This window comes from Coturnix japonica, chromosome 1 (assembly GCF_001577835.2).
Source record: "Coturnix japonica isolate 7356 chromosome 1, Coturnix japonica 2.1, whole genome shotgun sequence".
NCBI lineage: Eukaryota > Metazoa > Chordata > Aves > Galliformes > Phasianidae > Coturnix > Coturnix japonica.
In genome coordinates this window covers 100,791,179-100,811,410 of record NC_029516.1, presented here as the reverse complement: position 1 = coordinate 100,811,410, position 20,232 = coordinate 100,791,179, and the positions used below count along the sequence as shown (strand labels likewise).

Here is a 20,232-nt window from a genome sequence, read left to right as displayed (position 1 = left end):
GTTACCAAATATCACTTCATAAACTGTCTTACAAAGTAGATTCTAAGTGACAAATATTTCTATCATCTGCCTTTGTATCAACATAACTTGACTGTTCCTCTTAAACACTGCTTTCTTTCTATTGAAAACAATTTCTGTACTAAAAAGAATATAAGACATTTTTTTCCTCAGAGCAATGAAGCACCTCTCATCCTGGAAAACTGCTATCGACTGGCAATTTTACAAGTGGACGAAAGCCACTGAATGAAACAAGATGGATACCTGTGCATTTGTGCAATTCAATATGCTAACTTAATCTAAATTATTTCTCACAATTGGCATACTGAAAATTTCCCAAGCTTCAGAAATTTTGAGCTTTCTTCTCAGACTTTTTCTGTTCTTCCACACAATGACACACTATGAAGATTTCAACTTCTACATGCTTTATATATTAATTATAAATATTTTATGATACAGATGCTAGACTGGAAGTTTCCACAAAAATTGTTGTTTGCTTTTTGTAACCGCTGTATGGATCAAAACAGTCTGCCACTGGTCTTTACTGTTACCAACTTTTTCCTTTAATTTTTCAGATGGAAGACCAAATAGGTGGTAGAAAGATTCTGCTGTATGTTTTAGTTTTAGCAGACTTCTCTTATTTTAAGTCACATGTGCATGTTCAGCAAATTAACCAAGATGATGAGGTCCCCCTCCAAACTTCTGCAAGAACTATGAGAAGTACAAAAGAATAGGAGACTATGGATTACAAACCCTGACATCTCTCTTTTGAAAAACGGAACATTTTAGACAAGATTTTCACAAGAATTAAACTATCCCAGGCAAAAATCACAAAACTTAAAGATTGATTTTTTTCAGAGCTTCTTACTGTGGTAGGACACAGGTTTATCATTCTAACATGTAACGTATTTCTAGAACAGTGATGGCCAATAGGGATAATTGTTTACCATATCACAGTGACATGCTTTTAGGTTCAGAAAATCACAATAACTAACTTGAGAGTCAAAGAAGGGTCATTTTGGATCAATGAATTAACAGAAATTGCATCTCAGCTGCAATTAATCTTATATTCTGTTGACTGTGTAAACCAGAACATGCTTACACGCAAACAGAAAATATTTGAAAATACAGCTGATACTTATTAGCTTCTCTATGCTTGTAACCAGCCTGTATTATGGCAAGCACAGTTTGAAGCCTATTTCTGGACAACTATTGGCAAGCATCACAATTAGTTAGATGAGCACAAGCTGTGTACAAAGACAGAAGAGTTTTGGAAAGCATTTTCATTTTTGAGAACAGACACTGGATACACCTCATGCATTTTGTACAAAGATTAAAGATGACACTGTTTAAGAATGAAGAATTGAGAGCATATTTTTGAAAGCATATTTCAAGAATTCACTACATTCTGAATCTGTTTTGCAAAGAGGGTTAATAGATGCACCTTTATCATCTGTCTTATCATACCTGAAAAAGCTCCAGGCATTACTTACTAATATATGAATGCCAAAGTACTAATATCTTCCTTCCACTCCAGCCTAGATTTTTCTTGCCTTTTAAGCAAGAAGATGAACATAACTAATCTATAATTAAACTAAGGTCTCAGACAAGAAGAATGTTGTCAGTTTATGTGATAAAACTTTATTTACACACCCAAAAAAAGCACAGATACAATGGTGTGTGGGGCGAAGGAAGCCCAAATAATTCCCTGCTCAGCTCTTCCTAGGCTCATCACAGGAGAATCATCTGCTCACAAGACCAGAAGAGCACAGGTGCACAAGAACAGGTAGAAACCTCTGTTAGGGCTACAGATGGTGGGATAACCAGAGTTCCTCACAGAGGTGTCCCAGGAGTTTCAGCCTTGTTGGTCCAACATGAAAACCCATTATGAGAATTCACCCAGAGCAGCCCTCCAGATCATCATTTAGAATAAGGAGACTGCTGCCAAGGGGTGTTAAGACATGTTATGAGATGCAGGGGAACAGCACTTTGATATTACATGACATATTTTGATTTATTCAGGGGAAGATCAAAGGTAGTCAAATTGAGATTTAGGGAGAAACAAGTGTGATAAAAGAGGAACATAACAAAAGAGCCCATTCACATGTAAGAAGGCTCTGTGAACAATCACTGCAGTCTGCCATGTCTCGTCATTAATCTGTATCTTCAACTATTTTCGTCTGTGTACACCTATGTGCATGTGGATCTGTGGTGCCAGTGTCTGGAGCAAACATGACTGTGAGAGAGCATGAGATCACCAGCAGAATCCAATCAAGACAAGCTGATGTGTAGGTGAAGGGGTCTGAAAGCAGCAGGGTTGGTGGGTCTCCAAGAGACATCTCTGGGTGTGAAAGCACAAGCACCTCTGTCTGAGCCCAGCTGCATGGACGGAACAAACCTATACATGTATATATCTCCATTTTGCTCAACCGTGGAGAAGAACACAAGACCAGTGTTTGTAGGAGAGAGTATTCTCTTGTTGATTATGTGGTGTACATGCGTGCCTGCTAGGAACACAATTTCAATGTGGGATGGACCTAGAGATGTGGAGCTGCAGCAGTCTCTCAGGCTGCTGGACCCCCATCATGATATATTTTCTTTTAACAGATATGCTATGAAATTTAAGCTTATGGTTTAATTTTGGAGGGGAGATTACTTTGGTGAGTTTGATTACTTACCAATGAAGAATTTTCTAGACTTAAAAACTACACTTTGCTGTACATTTACAATTTATGCTTAAACTAATCACCAAGCAGTCTATATAAACCAAAGCATTAAAATAATAATTTAACACCTGAAGGAAATGAGAAAAAAATTTAAACAATCAATTCTTTATCTGATGTTATGTCCTCTTTAGAGCAAGGACACATTGATGGTTTATGTTCATGGCCACACAGAATCCCAAGTCCTTTTCTGCAACGCTGCTTTACAGCTGATGCCCAGTCTTATTTCACCCCACCTGCAGGACTTTGCACATCCCCTTGCTGAAATTCATGAGGTTCCTGTCTTTCCCTTTCTCCAGCCTGTCTAGGTCCCTCTGGATGGCAGCATGACCCTCTGGTATATCAGCCACTCCTCCCAGTTTTGTGCCATCTGCAGACTTACTGAGGGCACATCCTGTCTCATCATCCACGCCATTAATAAGGACATTAAACAAGACTGGACCTTATGTTAACCCTGGAAGTACACTGCTAGTAATTTCTCCAGCTTGACTTTAGAACACCTAATTAAAAGCAAGATGTGCAAGTCATGCAGAGAAAAATAAAAAGAAAATTCATGGGAAAGAAGGAGAAATAGAATAAATGGAGAGTCAAAAGGTAGCCAATGTGAACTATAACAAATTCAGATATAAGGAAAGTGCTTTTTAACACATTTCTAGGTTTTGTGTATATCAACTACGAGTTGTGTTCGAAAAGAAGTTTACACTGTTTTTTATGATACCACAGTGACTAAAGTACCTTACTAAGCGCATCAGGACCTCTTCCATATGAATCCTCTAAATAGAACAGTATAAGACATCCTCATTTATTTCTAAAAATATTCAAGTTTCACATTTTATTAAGTGTGTTTTCATTTTCTGGTACTCTACAATATGAAAGCATGGTGAACTGCAGTAAAATCCTTCATCACGTAAAATAGCCAACATTAACCCAGTAGATCATGCAGCCACTTGAACAGTGACAAAGTGTCAATTGACTTCATTAATAAGGTTAAATTACATCACTACAGATGTTGAAGATACACAGTATTCAAGACCACGAATACTTAAATTCAATAGAATTTTGTCTAAATTAGATTTGTTAAATGTCAGGAACTGTTGCATGGAATTATTATTTTTTTCCCCAATTAATAATCCGTTGCAAAGATGCACACGGACTTAAGATCTGTGTCTTTATGCATCCTAAATGTTAAAAATCTTATGGAAACCTCATGGAAACAGTGCTACACTCGATAAAAGTTTGCCTTGTAAGTTAGTGACTGCTCTATCCCATACTACAAATGCTCATGGAAGCACTGATTGATAAACACAGATTAGTCCACAGTACCTGATTTTTCAAAGCTTGATTGCTTTTGTTACTGTGGTAAGGCAGATTCCACTAATGTAAGAAATAAGTGTTTAGATCAATAGTCTTTTTTTTTAAAAAATATGGACCATGTTCAGCTTCCTTACAAGCTCAAAATCACCATATTTACTGCCTAATACAGACTGTTATTGAATGGAGCAATCCATGTTGAAACAGTCCGTCCTTCAGACTTCTCTGTAATGAAAACAAAGGAGTTCTGAGTCTTTCTGAGGGGTTGTTCCCTGGACTCTCAGGATCAAAATCAAATATAATCTAGACTAGGAAATTTTTGAGAGTAGCAGACTGAGTGAAGCTGACTTTACAAGTCACATTCTTCAGGGATTCTCCTTGGCTTATGATTGACAGTTATCCCACTCTCCCACTCCTGTGCATGAGAGAAAGACTGTGCACAGCAAAGATGTAAAGAGATAACCCTCAAAATGATTTTGCAGAGGACAACTCTGAGTTAGAGAATGTTCCAAATGATTAATCTTACCATTCAATGGCAGTACACACTTCGATGTAATTTACAAATACTACTTCCCTGCAAAGTTATGTAACGTTTATTTTATCTAAGCATTACCATACTGGCTGCAAGTCATGACTCTCCCCTAGTGTGTTGAAGGAATGCTGTACCAGAAATAAGCCTAATGTATTCAAACGAAAAAATAACATGTTTTTGAAATACAAGCCTAAAACCTGGACTGAAGACAGGTCTACAAGAAAAGAAAAGGAAATACAAATGATGGAAAGAGTCTGTGAAAAACAGATTCTTATCTGTTTTTTGGAAGGATACAATACTTGCTCCATGTTAATTTATAAAGTTTATGCGTCTTAACATTATAAAACTAATGCATAACAATTCAAAATCTTAGAACAACCCACCCATCCCCCAAAAAACTCACTCAAAACCAAAATAGCAAGAACACACAAAAAAAATAAAATCCAAACCCAAATGACACACCACTAAACACAGAAATTGCTTATAGTCAACTAAATCAATAACTTGCCAGCTTGAATTATAACTATACCAGTATAACATGCATGGAATGGAAAAAACAAACTTAAGTATAATCCCAAGGCAGAAAATGCTTCCTGCATTTCTTCAGTGAAACTATAACTATTGTTGGCTTCTCCTTTCTTCGTGATCAGTCCTTGAACCTTTTGTACTACTTCACCCTTTTGGTGCAATTCCTTAATGGCATCGAAAGGTTGATTTTTACTATCAAAGAGTGAGGAAAGATGCACTCCTGTAAAGGTGGAAATGTGTCCTAAGACTGAACAGTTGCTAAAACGTGGGTCAGATTAAGACCAGAATACAGACAGAACCTTTTGGCTTCAGAAATCTGTACCAGAATACCCTGGAATGCACCAAATTATTTTAGTAAAGATACACCAATGTAAAATGTGGTAACTTTGGTGTCACCTTCCAAAACCTTAACATGGCTATATGTATGCTAAGTATTATGGAACATGTAGCTTATGTTCTGATTAAGGAGGGCTGTGAAAAAAGATGCTAGCAGTAACATTATCTCAATTTAAATGAAATTGTCTGGTAAATTTGAAGCAGGACATGAGAATTACTTCAAATCAAACTCACCATTAAGCCTAAGACAGCATCTGTTACAATTACTATAAAATTGGCAAACCAAAAAGCTGTCTGCTCACAATTTGCTCCATTTCTTGTTCTTACCTTCTGTGCTTAACCCAGGACTTGAAGTGAATTTTGCTACATCGACAATCTTTACAGCAAACTGTTGCCCTGTTTCCCTGTTGATGCATCGCCGCACAACACTGAATGGACCCCTGAAACAAACGCACAAAAAAAAAGCAATAAGTAATCCAGTCTCTTCAGTGCATTGAGCTATAATGTCATTACCTTTGAACAAAATCTAAATTCCACCATATCATTTGAATGCAGTATTTAAACAGAATCTTGTATCTCTTACCCATGCTGCCCATTAACCATAAAACATAATTGTAACTACAAAAGCTAGAGTAAAGTACAATAAATGAGTTTTAAGTTTACTATAGTAAAGTAAGCTCAAATATATTTTCTTATTTAACCAGGCAGGACTCTTGGAAGCAGTGTGTAATGTACTGGCATTATTATTACATTTTAAAGGGACTTCATTTTGATGAAATCCCTTCACAGTTCACATGGGGAAAGATGTAAATGATTGTAATGTAAATTGCAGGCTTTCTAAACCATTTCATACTTGAGTATTACGCTGGCTTTATACACTAATGGATCACATTTTGCAGTCTGTATTTCTCTTGTTGATTTCCACAATGAAAATTCTACAGGGATGACTTCAGAATTTGACTCACAGTATCTAGCTTTCAGTCCTAAGGTTGAGTTTAGAAATCACAATTATTTGAAACAACTGAAAGCAGATTCTTTCACAACAATGATAAAACAAACAATATTGCTAAGTCATGCTGTTTGGGTTGATTTCTTTGCTCTACACAAACTACTTATTTTAAAGCTTGGCACTGCTAGATATGAACAACTTCTGTTACAGTGCTTCACAATTCCACAAATGCTTGTGATTTTCTCTCATCATTAGAGCTGTGAGAATCCCTATAAAAACTACACTAAGATTTATCAAAATTTGTTCAGATATTATTGCACTCAATTAACAAACAGCTGTTCAAAACTGACATGACATTTGCCAAAACACAGGTTAGAGCAACAGTACCCCTAAGAAGGGTTTGTACTTAAGTACAGACATTTATAAATGGTTTCTGGTAGTATTTCACATACCAGGTGATTCAAAGAAAGCAGTTTTTATACACTTTACAACACCTGTACTCCCACAGCTAAAATACATTTTGCGTACTCTTTAAAAAACATATTTGCAAATATTTCCTGAAACAGGATGATTTCTGACAGAATCATCATATTACACCAGAATGAAAACATTTACAATTAAGGATGATATTTCTCAATGCAATTACATACATGTGAATTATGTCGTTGCACTTAAGACACCTACATCTACGAAAGAAATGTAGTTTTCTTGTTCCCTATCTGGTTCCTAACGTACAATGAAATCCCCAAACCTGACGACCATTTTCTTCTCTGCACCCATAACCCACTACTAATAATAATTGGTAATGTATCCACAGTGATACTATATAATTTGAACAAGAAAACAAAACTCCATTCTTAAAATACACAAGTAGTAAGGATAGATATTATTTTTGTACTGATATTTTGTCAACATTGGCAGCAACACATTCCAACACCTGCAATATTTTTTCTCCACTGCAATGTATACCAAAAACCAAAATATATTTTCTTAAATTAAAGCTGGCATGCATACTGACTTCTGCTCTCTACTGCAGACGGAAATCAAAGCATCACAATACAATACAAGGGAGATTATTAAATACATGTAGGCCATAAATGGGAATGCTGAAAAGGTGCCCTATACCAGGTTTGTTTCCTAAATTTCATGTTAGCATGACATGTTCTGATGTAACCTTACATACAGTGGAACTCCATCTGGTGATATACAATTACTCTGTAAAACCAATAGCAAACAAAACCTCTCCCAACTATAGAGTATTCCTTTAAAAATAAGTTTCCATGTAAGAATCTAAAGCTTCTCCCTTCTTGAGAAAACTTAACCACTAAGAAGCTAAAACCTGCAATACAAGTCTTCAAGTTATATTTGACCTTCGTTCAACATTCTAAATGGAAGAATTGATTTTTCCTGAAATGATCTATGTCAGCTTGTTGCATTAAGAAAGTGTAAGCATACAGAGATAAAATCATGTAAGAGAAGACACATGCAACTCAAATTCTTCTTCTTCTTTTTTTTTTTTTTTTCTTGTTTAAAGGGCTGAAGATTTGGTACTTCATTAGAAAATTAGATATCGTAGTACAAGTCACAAAACTGAGTTTTCAAATGGCAACATTTCCATCATGAGTTTGCCTGACCAGCTGATGTCTTAGAAAACAACTGCGCGTTCAACTCAGACTTGCAATAAAACGTGTAAAAGAACAAAGCACAAAACAGCAGTTCACTGAATCTTGGTTCAGTAGGAATACAGCTTCTAGAAGGTGCTCCCTAATAGTAATTCAACAGCATTATAAAGAAAAAAGAATACACAAGAATACCAAAGGTGTGGGTATAAAGTATATAGAAACAAACAATAAGAACAACCCGCAAGTCTCCATCATCCTCACAATTATTTCAATGAGACATAATCTTTTACATCAAAATCATTTAATTAAAAACATTTAATCTCTTACATCAAAAGTGTAGAATCTTGATTCTTACATAACGTTTGAGTATGATGTAGACTCTCTCTAATGATTCTGTAAATCACAAACTGGAGGAAGTCTGCTGAGAGAAGCAGTAGGGCTGGAAATAGAGGTCTTTAAAAAACTAAAGTCAATAATTTGGAAATTTTAAGCATTCTTGAAATAATAATATTTAAGAATTTCAAGAATATTAGCTAAATGATAAACCATGATTTAGAAGAAATTATTAAAGCTTAAAAATATTCAGACTGTCTATTTTGAAGGCTTAAGCTCTAATTTACAAGTAATAATAATTTCAATGAAAGAAAACTTCCATAACTTGAAGCACTGCTACTCAGCATAGAAAAACCTCAACTGGGGTAGAGGTCGTGCAGTGGGGAACACACTAAAGGAAGTAGGCTCAGCGTAGCACAATACAGGAGGTGAGTAGATTTGAAGAGCTAACTTATAACTCTTTCTATTGCAGAGCTCAGTGCAACTCGTCAGCAAAAGCAGCGGTTGGTTGGCTTGGAACCCAGTCATGGTCCTCCTGATGACCTACAACCTAAAGAGCAGTGTTTGCTTCAATGCAGGGCTATTAGAACCCACATTTTCAGCCCTTTTGAAGCCTTATCTGACATGGAAATGGAGAAAATAAAAATCAAATTTAGAAACACTACCACACAATTAAGTTCAGCACCAAAATGCTGGCACAGCCACCGCACAGAATAAAGAAATAGGCAGACAGTTGCTACCTCCAGCATCTCCTCTATTTATTAACCTTTGATTTCCTTTTATAGGAAACTACAGAACCAGTACCTCCAGTGCTTGTGCAGGTGAAGCAATCCCCAAGAACACCTCAGGGTATACTCAGAATTTATGTAAAATAGTGAACAAATATTTTCTTACAATTTTAAGACTCCTTTGTGTAATTCAGAAGCTTATTTACATTTTTTTTCTAAGTATAAAAGCAAACCACTGGCAGAAAGGGATCTGTTTTGCTATCATGTCTTTCTTCTATTGCCAATCTGCAAGGGGGATAACCTATCCTTAACAGACCTGAAGTCTGTATCACCAGAAACAATGCCTGTGGCCTGAATTCTCTTCCTTAACAGGCAAAAACTCAAAGTAAAAAATTTATATATCAGACATTCTACATTTCGATATCTGAGGTACCTCTCTGTGTATAAAATCTCCCAGGCATCCATATAAAGTGATAAAAATGATGCTGATATGTAACAACGCATGTAATGTATGTATTGTTTGTATTCAACTTTTTTTATGCTGACTGGCTGGGATGCTGAGGGGAATGAAAAAGAGGAACACAGAGGTAAGATGCTCATTGGAACAGCTATCAGCGTGAAGTGAAAGTTTCAGCACTAGACACAAATAACATTATTTGCGTGCAAGCAATTCAGAAAATACTTTTATGCTCACAGAGAATACAGCAACCTTTATTTTCAGAATTCCAGTTATCAGTAAATGCGGAATTATCCTTGTAAATTGTCCCATATTTTACTCGCAGAACCACACAACAATTTAGGCTGGGGGGCACCTCTGAAGGAACACGCTCAGTAAGTTTTGTCTGAACACCTACTTGCTGCTACCAAAAGCCATGCTACAATTTTCCTGTCTTTTTCTTCTTTATGAGCGGCAGAACATAACTTGCTCCCTGAAAGCAACCATTTACAAATAATTTCTCAATCCAGCATATACGCAAGTAAATTCTATTTCCAATAATTACTGTATGTTGAAATCACTTTCATGGTCTTAAAAGAGTTGCTCTGAAAGCTGCAGCTGTAGTCACAGTAGTTAAAGCAAGTGCATTTTGTTAAGGCCTAGGAGTTTTTTGGAACGTGATCAGACACCAGCTGCTGGGAAGCTTTCAGACCAGCACGTCTGAACATGAAAAGCCACATGATACGTACAGAAGATGGAAGGGGTTTTAGAGCAAAACTGGGGAGCAAAATTTCAAGTCCACGTATGAATGGTACTAAAGTATGATGACTGCTTCAAACAGAAACAATAGCAAAAACAGTTCTTGTAAGAGCTTGTGATCAGGTCTTTCTTTATATCCTATTTGTTAACTCATTAAAGTTCATTAGCAAGAGAAAGGTCAAGACTTCAAGTAATTCCTCCCTGGATAATCTGTTTCCAAAGATTCACTAGTAATTTGTTTTTCCTGCAGGATTAAGATACTGAACACTACTTGCACTTTCCTAAATCAGTGCGTTGTTTCAAAAGCTATGTTGGCAGCCTCAGTCACAGAATCAAAGAATCACAAGGTTGAAAAGGACCTACAAGACCATCTAGTCCAACTGTACTCCCTTTACCATACCTACAGCAAACCACTAAATCATCTCTCGTAGCTCCTCATCCAGACGCCTCTTGAACACTGCCAGGGATGGCGACTCCACCACCTCCCTTGCTTTCCCCACACCGAAGTCATGTGGCCACATAGTGAATATGAATTCTTCTCTTCAGTTGTTTGCAAACAATCAGCACACATGCACCTAACAGAGGAAGGTACAATTAACTTGTATGGGCCACTACAGAAGAAGTGGAGAAACTGGGCAATTTTGATGGAAACGATCTCCTTTATATACTGTTGTTATGTATATGTAACAACTAATGACTTTTACAGTGTATCGCCTTTGTACGGCATTATATGGAAAGGTCCAGAAATTCTTCAGCTGCCTCTCTGTTCCCCATTACCTGACTAAGAATAAAACTCCCATCATCCCATTTGTTAACCACTAAACAATAGTCAAGTCTCAAACTTAAACAAAATCAGCACGCGCAAATTTGAGGAAGACTCTCCACAAGTGTCATGGTTTAATAATTTTGTAATTTTGCTATCAGTATTCCACATCATAACATCATAAAAAGCATGAATAATTTTACTGAATCTGCAACTTACAGAAGAACACTACATCTCCCAGAGAACAACACAATAGGTCATGGGACCTGGACACTATATTAACTCTGTCTCAGGCTAGACTGATGTCTTTCGAGTTCTGGCGTTCAGGGAAGTGTGTGGGAGCCTTCGCTGTTTCGCCTAGATTCACAGTAGGCCTCTCGGTTACAGGACTCATTCTCTCTCCTATTTTGCTTGATTCGTTAGCTCAATTTTCAATTATATTGTATTATATTGTGTTATCCTGTATTTCGACACAGTATTTAGTAAATAAGTGTGCCTCCTTAGATCGTTGCCGTTGTTTTCTTTTCCTAATTAACTTTTTCCTTTAGGCCTAGGGCCCCTGCGGGGCCCACAGCCCCCTGTCACGGACTCAGGTGGATTTTTATTCAAACCGTGACAACAAGCTTTTTTTTGTTTTACTTTCACAACAGTAGATGAGGGATCATTGCTGGATTTGACAAAGTTTGCAATTAAAAAGGGTTTTTTGGATCATTGGAACTCACAAGTACGTTTTTAGCTGTAATGTTACAGTGTTCCATTATCAAGGATATTCCATTGCAAGACAAAAAAAAACAACCCACCAACCAACCACACAAATCTTCAAAGTAAAGCCTGAAGATTTCAGAGGTAAAGGCCAAACAGAACATGTTTGTAAACACACAGATACTAGAAACATACAGAAGAATACCTGAATCTAAAAAAAATTATGCCTGTATTGTCAAGCCATCCCTTAAAAATGATGGCCTCAAAGCAATTTCTGTTATGCATACCAACACACAAGAACCTTTGGAACCAATAAATAAAAGTTACTGAGGTCAATGAGAGAAATCAGGTTTCTAAAGAGACAGTTCTTTGGTGTGACACGAATCAGTGATGGGAAATTATCCTAAGAATTTTGATCCATGCAAAAAGTCCTATTCCTCTCCCCTCTGCTTTAGTTTGGCCCCTGAATTGCCAAACATATTCATCTGTTAGGGTGAATGTGTACTAAAAAGCATCCTGAAAAGAAAGACTGTCTTTCGTGTCTCAGAGGCATACAGATCTTTAAATTTTTGTAAGCTGTCATCAAGATCATATATGAAGTGAAGGAAAACATAAATATTTGAGGTTTTCTTTTAAACATGATGGAAGACTTCCAATATTTCAAAAATCTGATTTATGACTCAAATCGCCAATTGTTAGAGTGATTCATAACATTTTAAATTATGGAAGGATTAATGGGATTTATTAAGAATATTCAGCTGAATACTGGGAAAAAAAAAATCCTGGTTATGATATTTATAGAACGTTGTTGAATTCTCTCTTCAGGGGAGAAATAAATGAATTCTTGCCTCTTGAAATCCAAAGCTTTCAGCAATGTACTGGAATTAAAAACCTGACACAGAAAAGATGAGAAAATGTAGCTTCCCCCCTTCCATCCAGATTCGTTAGGTTTCTTGACAGTGGCTCTTAGTAAATGTGTTTTTGAGTATTTAATGCACATAAACTACTGTTTGAAGATCCTTTTTTTTTTTGCTTTTTAGAGTATGGATATGTATTTCACCAACCTAGACATGGCTGTGAAAGTACAAGGGCTGCTCCAAAAGTAATGCCTCCAATTTTTCTTATGTTGGTCCTCAATGCCAAAGGTGGATGTTGGCAGAAGAGGTTGAACCTTCCTGCCAATCCCATTATGTTTTGTTGCTATGTGATGGATGGCAGCAGAGGGGCAGTCTGACGCAGTGGCATCTAATGTGGAAGTGCAGATGAAACACAGGTTTGTCAATGAATACCTGCATGGGGATAAAGTTGTACTCACTGACCTTCACTGATGCTTGCCAAACCTTTATGGAGACCAAACCAAGTAAATGCAAGCACAGTGAGGCAATGGGTGACACATTTCAGCACGGGTGACATGGCAGCAACGTGAAAGACAGGCCATGCAGATTTTTACAAGTATGGCATGTAGGCTCTTGTTCATTGCTGGCAAGTATGCATAGATTACAGTGGTGTCTGCTGAGACATGCAGCTGAGAATATTCTCTATCAAATAGTGTTATTGTTCTCTTTCTATCTGCAACTCCATGGAAATAAACAGGAGGCATTACCTTCAGAGAGACCTACGTATATTAGTCTATTCCAATTGTAGTGGTTCAACCAGCTTCTCTCAAAGCTGGAATCAAGTTACTTTTTAGTAGTTTGTTTAGAGCAGTCTTCTTTTACTAAGTTCAAAAAATAAAGATGTTTTGGACAAAGCCAATGAGGATACAAAAAAAAAAAACAACAAAAAACAAAACCCTTCCAAATTAATAGGGCTATTCATCTTACTGAATATTTGGAAGGCATATTGCTATATAGCTAGAAAGATACTACTGTTTTTTGTAAGTGTAAAAAAATATCTGAGGTGTTTACACATGAGATACCAGTTTTCTGTACAACAGTTTTTCATAAATTCTAAACGCAGTTATCTTTACATGCTAATTTCAATGTCACTCCTTAGCAGAATCTTGTCATTAAAATGACTACATAAAATATTTCATTAACTGCAGCACAATTATTTCTATACTAACTATAATCACCAACAAGACAATAATTAAGATACCCACAACAAAATGTCATATATCATCCTTTCATTATTTCTTTTTCAAAAAAAGTCACAGAATTATTTTCCTATTTAATAAACACTTAAAAGAACCATTCACAACCTTCCAGAGGAAGCTAAATCTAAATGCATGATTTAAAACCACATTTAATTTACTTGTATTTTTCATTACAAATAAAGGAAAAGTTGTCTGCATCAATTGCTGAGCCCATCCAGAGACTCAGTCGTACTAACGTTTAGACCAGCGCTGATATGATCTTCGTAGGGATACTAACAACCCATCGTGAGAGGACAAGATTTTTAGTATTGCTTTTAAAAAACAAAGTATTCACGGAACTGTGAAATTAGCAGGAATCAGAGCACTGACTGCAATTCTAGATAATCACTGAAGGTGCACACACTAAGAAAATTCTCACACTCCTGCAAGTGATTATTTGACCTTTGGGACATTGCCAAAGATAAGAAAATGAACTCACTATCCACGCCAGGAAGAGAGTCTTGCATTTCAACAGTTTTCAGCTGCCCTTCTCTTATTTTTTCAAGGACTGAACAGTGAAACAGGGTAGATGAGGAAAAACTTTGGTCCAGGAGTACACCTCAATTTATTACCTAACATCGCATCAACAAGCAAAAAGTCTAAGGGTTTATTAAGTTATGCCCTTCTAAATTCACACTGACCTAAAAGTCAACTGCAGTAGTCCGTGCTCTTGACCACATGATAAAAGTAATTTCCTGCATTGCTATCTCAAAGCATCAAACCACTTGTGGATTGGAGGTCTTAAGAAAAGCGACAGTAATAGAAAAAAATAAAAACACACTGACACTGGCAGAAGCCATAAAGAAAGGATTAGGAGACTCTTCAGTAAGAAACTTGCCGCTGCCTCTCTGAAGGATTTCCAAGTCCAAGTTTAGCTTGCCTGGCTATTGCTGTCACCAGAAGAGAACCAACAGCAGAAATGCAGTTTTCAGCTTTGTTCTAGCCAATACACATGTAAAAGAGGAATATATACTCACAACAACTTTAGTCTTTTGAAAAGCAACCAAAAACAGAGAATGTAGCCAGTACTATGGTTTGAATGACCCACTCTCAGAGTTATAACAAATCTTCAGCATTCAAACACTGAGGCTACACACTTGAACAAAATTTATTTATTGGCAGTATTTAAAACTGTCAATTACTTTCGGACATGACCATGTGCTACAGAACCCTACCAGAGCATTGTACTGCTCAGTGCAATGGGAAAAGGAAAGCTAATAACCATACCTTTTTTCCTTCATTTTGTCCTTCGTGTTTCTCTAGTCAAAATAACTTAGGGAGAAAAATAAGGAAAGTGCTGTATATCACAGAGAATACGTAAGGCATGCTCAGCCACAGAAAACATATTCATTTTGGCAATAAAAACCCTACTTGAAAAGATGTAAAAGTATGAAAATACCCAATGAACACTTTGAGTGAAACATGTATAAGTGAAAATAAAAAAAAAAACCAAAAACCAAAAAACAAAAATCTCCAAAGCTTTAATTAAAGCTTATGATTAGATTTACTCCCCTCAAAAACCCGTCTATAAGTTTTAAGTCATACTAAGTAAGGGGTTGTGTGATTAACTCCTTGTTGCCACCTTCATTTGGCTGTTTAGAAACATTAAATCCTCCCTGAATACCAAGTACTGTTACAAGAGGCAGGTTCCAGCCAAGCAGAGCAACAGCCAACTAGAAATGATGGAGAAGGGAAATAAGATCTAATCTAGAGCTGACAAAGGGGACCAATTTGGCAAGCCAAGTGAGTGGGATGATATAGACAGATCTTGTAATGAGTATGGAGGCTGAAAGGGACTAATTTCAAGCTTAGTAAATAAGGAGTCACCTAACGAAAAGCACAGGGGTGGTGCTCTTGATGTTTCTAGGGAATCACAACAACTAAGTGCCCGTCTGAAGCATCTGTACAGTAACTCACACCACACGGTAAATAAACACGAAGAGTTAAAAGCTCTGCCACACTTCAGAGCTACAGTCTCACTTGGTTCATAAAGGTGCAGTGGGCTGGCTCACTCAACTAGAGCGCTGCAAAGGATGTGTACAAGCTCATTAGGAAGGTCAGGACAGGACCAAGGGAGTTGACATTTATGTATGGAGTTCTGCGTTGGGATAGATGAAAGATAGGTCAGTCCTTACAGCTCAAGATTAGCATACAACCAACACGGATAGCATTGTGGTGGCTACCTGTTACAGACTGCCTGGTCAGTAGATGAGGCCTTCTTCAGATAACTGGAAGAAGCATTATGTTTGCAGACCCTGGTCCTCACCACATACATTAAATATTCCAATATTTGCTGGTGAGACAAAAAAGCAGGGTTACAAAGAAGACTTCATTAATGTTGAGGGCAGCTTTTGCTGCAGCAATCACGAGATGGTGAGACTCAGTAACCTGAGAGGACAGAGCAAGGCCAGGAAGTGGAGTCACAATCCTAGCATCGTAACTGACAGCAGGAGATAAACCTTTTTTAGCTTACTAGCACATCTGGCTGACTATAAAAGTCAAAGAAAGATGACAAATACAGAGCAGCAGAAGTGAAAACTAATGTCGGGAAGTGGCTTTGACATCTAACAATGCAATAACTAAACCAGAATTTTAATCAGGTTGTTTTCTTTTTAGTCATCAAGATGCAACATACATTTGTTCATATAACTGTCCGTATACATGCCATATACAGATAATTCTTATAAAAAAGTTATAGATTTGTTAGAAGCTCAGAAACATCACTGCAGATAGAAACTTTATTAATTGATAATATGAAATTAAGTTCTACATTAAAATGAACAATGCATGAGAGCACGTTCAGAGCAGTGATTTCCGCATACTATGAAGAATTTCTATTCCCAATACCCTGGCAAATGTGATACACAAGTTAAAATATTTATTCAAAATAACAGCACTTTCAAGGATATAACCAAGCTGGATCACGCCCTTCCCATTCAGCTGAGATAGGTAAGAACATTATCAATTTTACATAGATCTATCTATCTAGATACACACATACATATGCAGCTAAAAATACGCTATGCCAAAGCAATTTCAAATAATATGTTCAAGCCAAATCTTCTGCAAAGACTCCTGAAATCTAATTTTCCTCTGAAAATTAAGTGAATCTGAAACTGAATTACAGAACCATCATTAAATAGTTCTCAGGATATCCTACTCCAGTTAATTCTACTGGACTTCTTCTGCAGAGCCCGAGTATGCAAAATTAACTCATGAACACAACAGAAAGTTACAGAATCACAGAATTGTAGGGGTTGGAAGGGACCTCTAGAGATCATCGAGTCCAACCCCCCTGCCAAAGCAGGTTCCCTACACCACCAAATTATCTTCAGAATGAAATAAGTTTAAGCTTGATAAAAGCATCATTATATATAAAAATTATAGTTTATAATACAAAAGATTTAAGCTGCATACACTCTCTCATAAAATACAGATGTCTGGGGTATATATTATTGTGACACTGAAGTTACATATTTTCATTACTGTAGCATACCGGAACAAAACCATGAAAACAGAAGAATATGTATTTCGACAGCCCAAGGTCTCATCACCCATCAGCCAACCCCCAGCAACCCTTGAGCAGCAAGCAGTCTTCCCCCACCCAACCTGCTAAGGTTTATAGACTTCCCCATGGTGCCACATGGTATGGAACAACCCCTGCTCTACTTCAGGCATCTGTCCCAGCTCCACACCATCACTGGCAGCAGCTCCACCCCATCAAGGGGCCAGGCCTGGCCAAGGGTGTGCTCCCATTTCTCAGCAACAAGCAAACATCGGTGTGCTATTAACTGATGTCTCAATTGAAACCAAGGCAACAAAGCCCACTAATTTAAAAGCTGACACTACATTTGAAAACAATCAGAAGCATATACATCTGCAATGAAATTGCTGATCACACAATTTAACCCATCTTGTGCAAGTTATACCTGAGCAAAAATTATGAGTCACAGATGTTAGTCTGCTAAAAGACAGAAGTGCTCTTGACTACAAAGCACCTCAAAATTTGGCTTCACAGAACAGGAAAAAAAATTAGCACAACTGATCTTGACAGTTCCTGTCACTGTATCAACTGGTAAAACCTCTTCCCTTAGTTTTCCTGCTTTATTTACTTTTTTCACTCATTAGCCAAAATTTAAGGATTAGAAAAAAACCAAAAGAATAAGCAAATTTATTTACTTGTTTCTACAAGAGTTTTTAAAAAGTCCAATAAAACTGCAAGCTCAGTGTGTTACTGATATTTACCATGCCCCTGGCAATTACTGCTGCGTGATTTTCATGACTAAAAGTCTTTGGTACAAGAAAAATTCTACAAACTACAAGCTAAACAGCAACACAATGAGCCCATTCTTTTTTTTTTTTTTCTTTTTCAAAGTCTATATTCATGAATTATATTTAAAAAAAAGAATGTATTGTGTTTTAGTTCAGTAGATTTGGATTTTTGATTAGAATGTAAACTCCCCTCTCGTGTTTCCCTGTCCATCTTATCCACTTAGTGAGAAAGGTTTAGCTGCAGATCACAGACTTACCAAAGACAATCTTACACAACTATTTTTCCTAATTGGTTGTGCATTAGATATTTATCTATGAGTACCACATACTGAATTTAAGTTTAAAAGAAACCAGATTCCTCTACAGACTGGAAACTGCAGAATACATACAGAATACAGACTACTTTCAACAACAGCTGACAGGTTTTTAAGTCACAGAATCACAGATTCACAGAATTATCAAGGTTGGAAAGACCTAGAAGATCATCTAGTCCAACCATCACCAATATTTCCCGGCTAAATCATATTCCTCAACACAACATCCAGATGTTTCTTGAACACTCCCATGGTCAGTGACTCCACCACCTCCCTGGGCAGTGCATTCCAATGCCTGACTACCTTTTCTGAGAAGTAATACTTCCTAATGTCCAGCCTGAATCTCCCCGGCGCAGCTTAAAACCATTCCCTCTGGTTCTATCACTGATTACACGAGAGAAGAGGCCAACCCCCAGCTCACTACAACCTCCCTTCAGGAAGTTATAGAGAGCTACAAGGTCTCCCCTGAGCCTCCTCTTCTCCAGGCTGAACACTCCCAGCTCCTTCAGCCGCTCCTCATAAGGCCTGTGCTCCAGACCCCTCACCAGCTTTGTAGCCCTCCTCTGAACACGTTCCAGGGCCACAATGTCTTTCTTGCAGTGAGGGGCCCAAAACTGAACACAGTACTCAAGGTGAAGCCTCACCAGTGCCGAGTACAAGGGGACAATTACCTCCCTGTTCCTGCTAGTAACACTGTTTTTGACGCAAGGAAAGTCTATAAGCAAGACTCAAAAAATAATAATTACCTTAGTACAGAGTTCTCATTTCCGAAAGTCCTTCAGAAAATGCTTAAAAATCAGTTTTTATATTGATATGCCTACCTATTCATACCAGCACACTACAGGCACGCAATGATACCTTGGTTTTCACATTCCCTCTTTCCAAGAAAACCCTTGGAAGAAATCTGCAAGGGGACACTGCTCTTCTCTCTTGAACCTTCACAAGTAGCAAGAGTGAAATACAGAGCTATTTAAGTTTGTTTTGTAACAACATTATACAGCAGAATTCTCATAATTTGTTGTATACTTCTTAAGAGAGAGCATTTTAAAACAACACTGCAATATTGCTGAATTAAGTTCTTAGTTGCCCTACTGAGACTAAATAAGACAACTCTAGGGTGAGAGAACAGAAGTGTCTGGAGTTTTTCATTCAGAACTTAGGCATCCCTGTGAGATTCACCAGCAGAGATAAAGCTGGCTCTTGTGCTTTCCACAAACTGGGAGGAGAATTATAGATAACACAATTTTAGTGATGAAGAAAAACTACCAGTAGATCATGCTCCTTGTCTCAGAACTTTCCACCCTTATATGTTTTGCAAATGTCATGTTGAAAGCTATGAAAAGCTATGAAAACAAACAGAGCTGTCTATTCTGCAGTGGATTACAATCTGCTCAAGCCTACTCAAAATGAGGAGAACTTCATAGCAAGCTCTTAAAATTGTTGTCCTCTGTGTGGTCCTGAAGGTTGACAGAACTTGAACAGTTCTGTTATTCACCTTACAGCACACAAAATTACTACATGCTCTAGACAGCTGTAGACAAAGTTCCTTCAGTAGCTGACTATTTTTACCGTACTAAAGGAGGCACTTACTATAGATAAGAGCAGCAGTTTTAGAATGCTTTCCCCCATACATTCTATATACTTGTAGTATCACTAAAAAGTTCTTCATAAAAACTTAACATTTGAAGAAGTATCACAGGCTGTTGACTACAGTTCCTGGAAATGCACTATTTTCAGACTTCAAGCTGATTGCTTGGCTTGAACAGGGTATCGGTATCTATCTTTATATCATA

General features: G+C 37.2%; 1 protein-coding gene across 9 annotated transcripts in view; it reads right to left on the bottom strand.

Moving 5' to 3' along the window:
- CASK (calcium/calmodulin dependent serine protein kinase) overlaps positions 1–20,232 on the bottom strand; it is a 182,348-nt gene that overhangs the window by 126,687 nt on the left and 35,429 nt on the right. For all 9 annotated transcript variants that reach the window (XM_015884899.1, XM_015884890.1, XM_015884915.1 and 6 more), the window contains exon 2: positions 5,755–5,867. In XM_015884899.1, the coding sequence (XP_015740385.1) occupies positions 5,755–5,867 (113 nt within the window). The remainder of the gene's footprint in view (positions 1–5,754; positions 5,868–20,232) is intronic.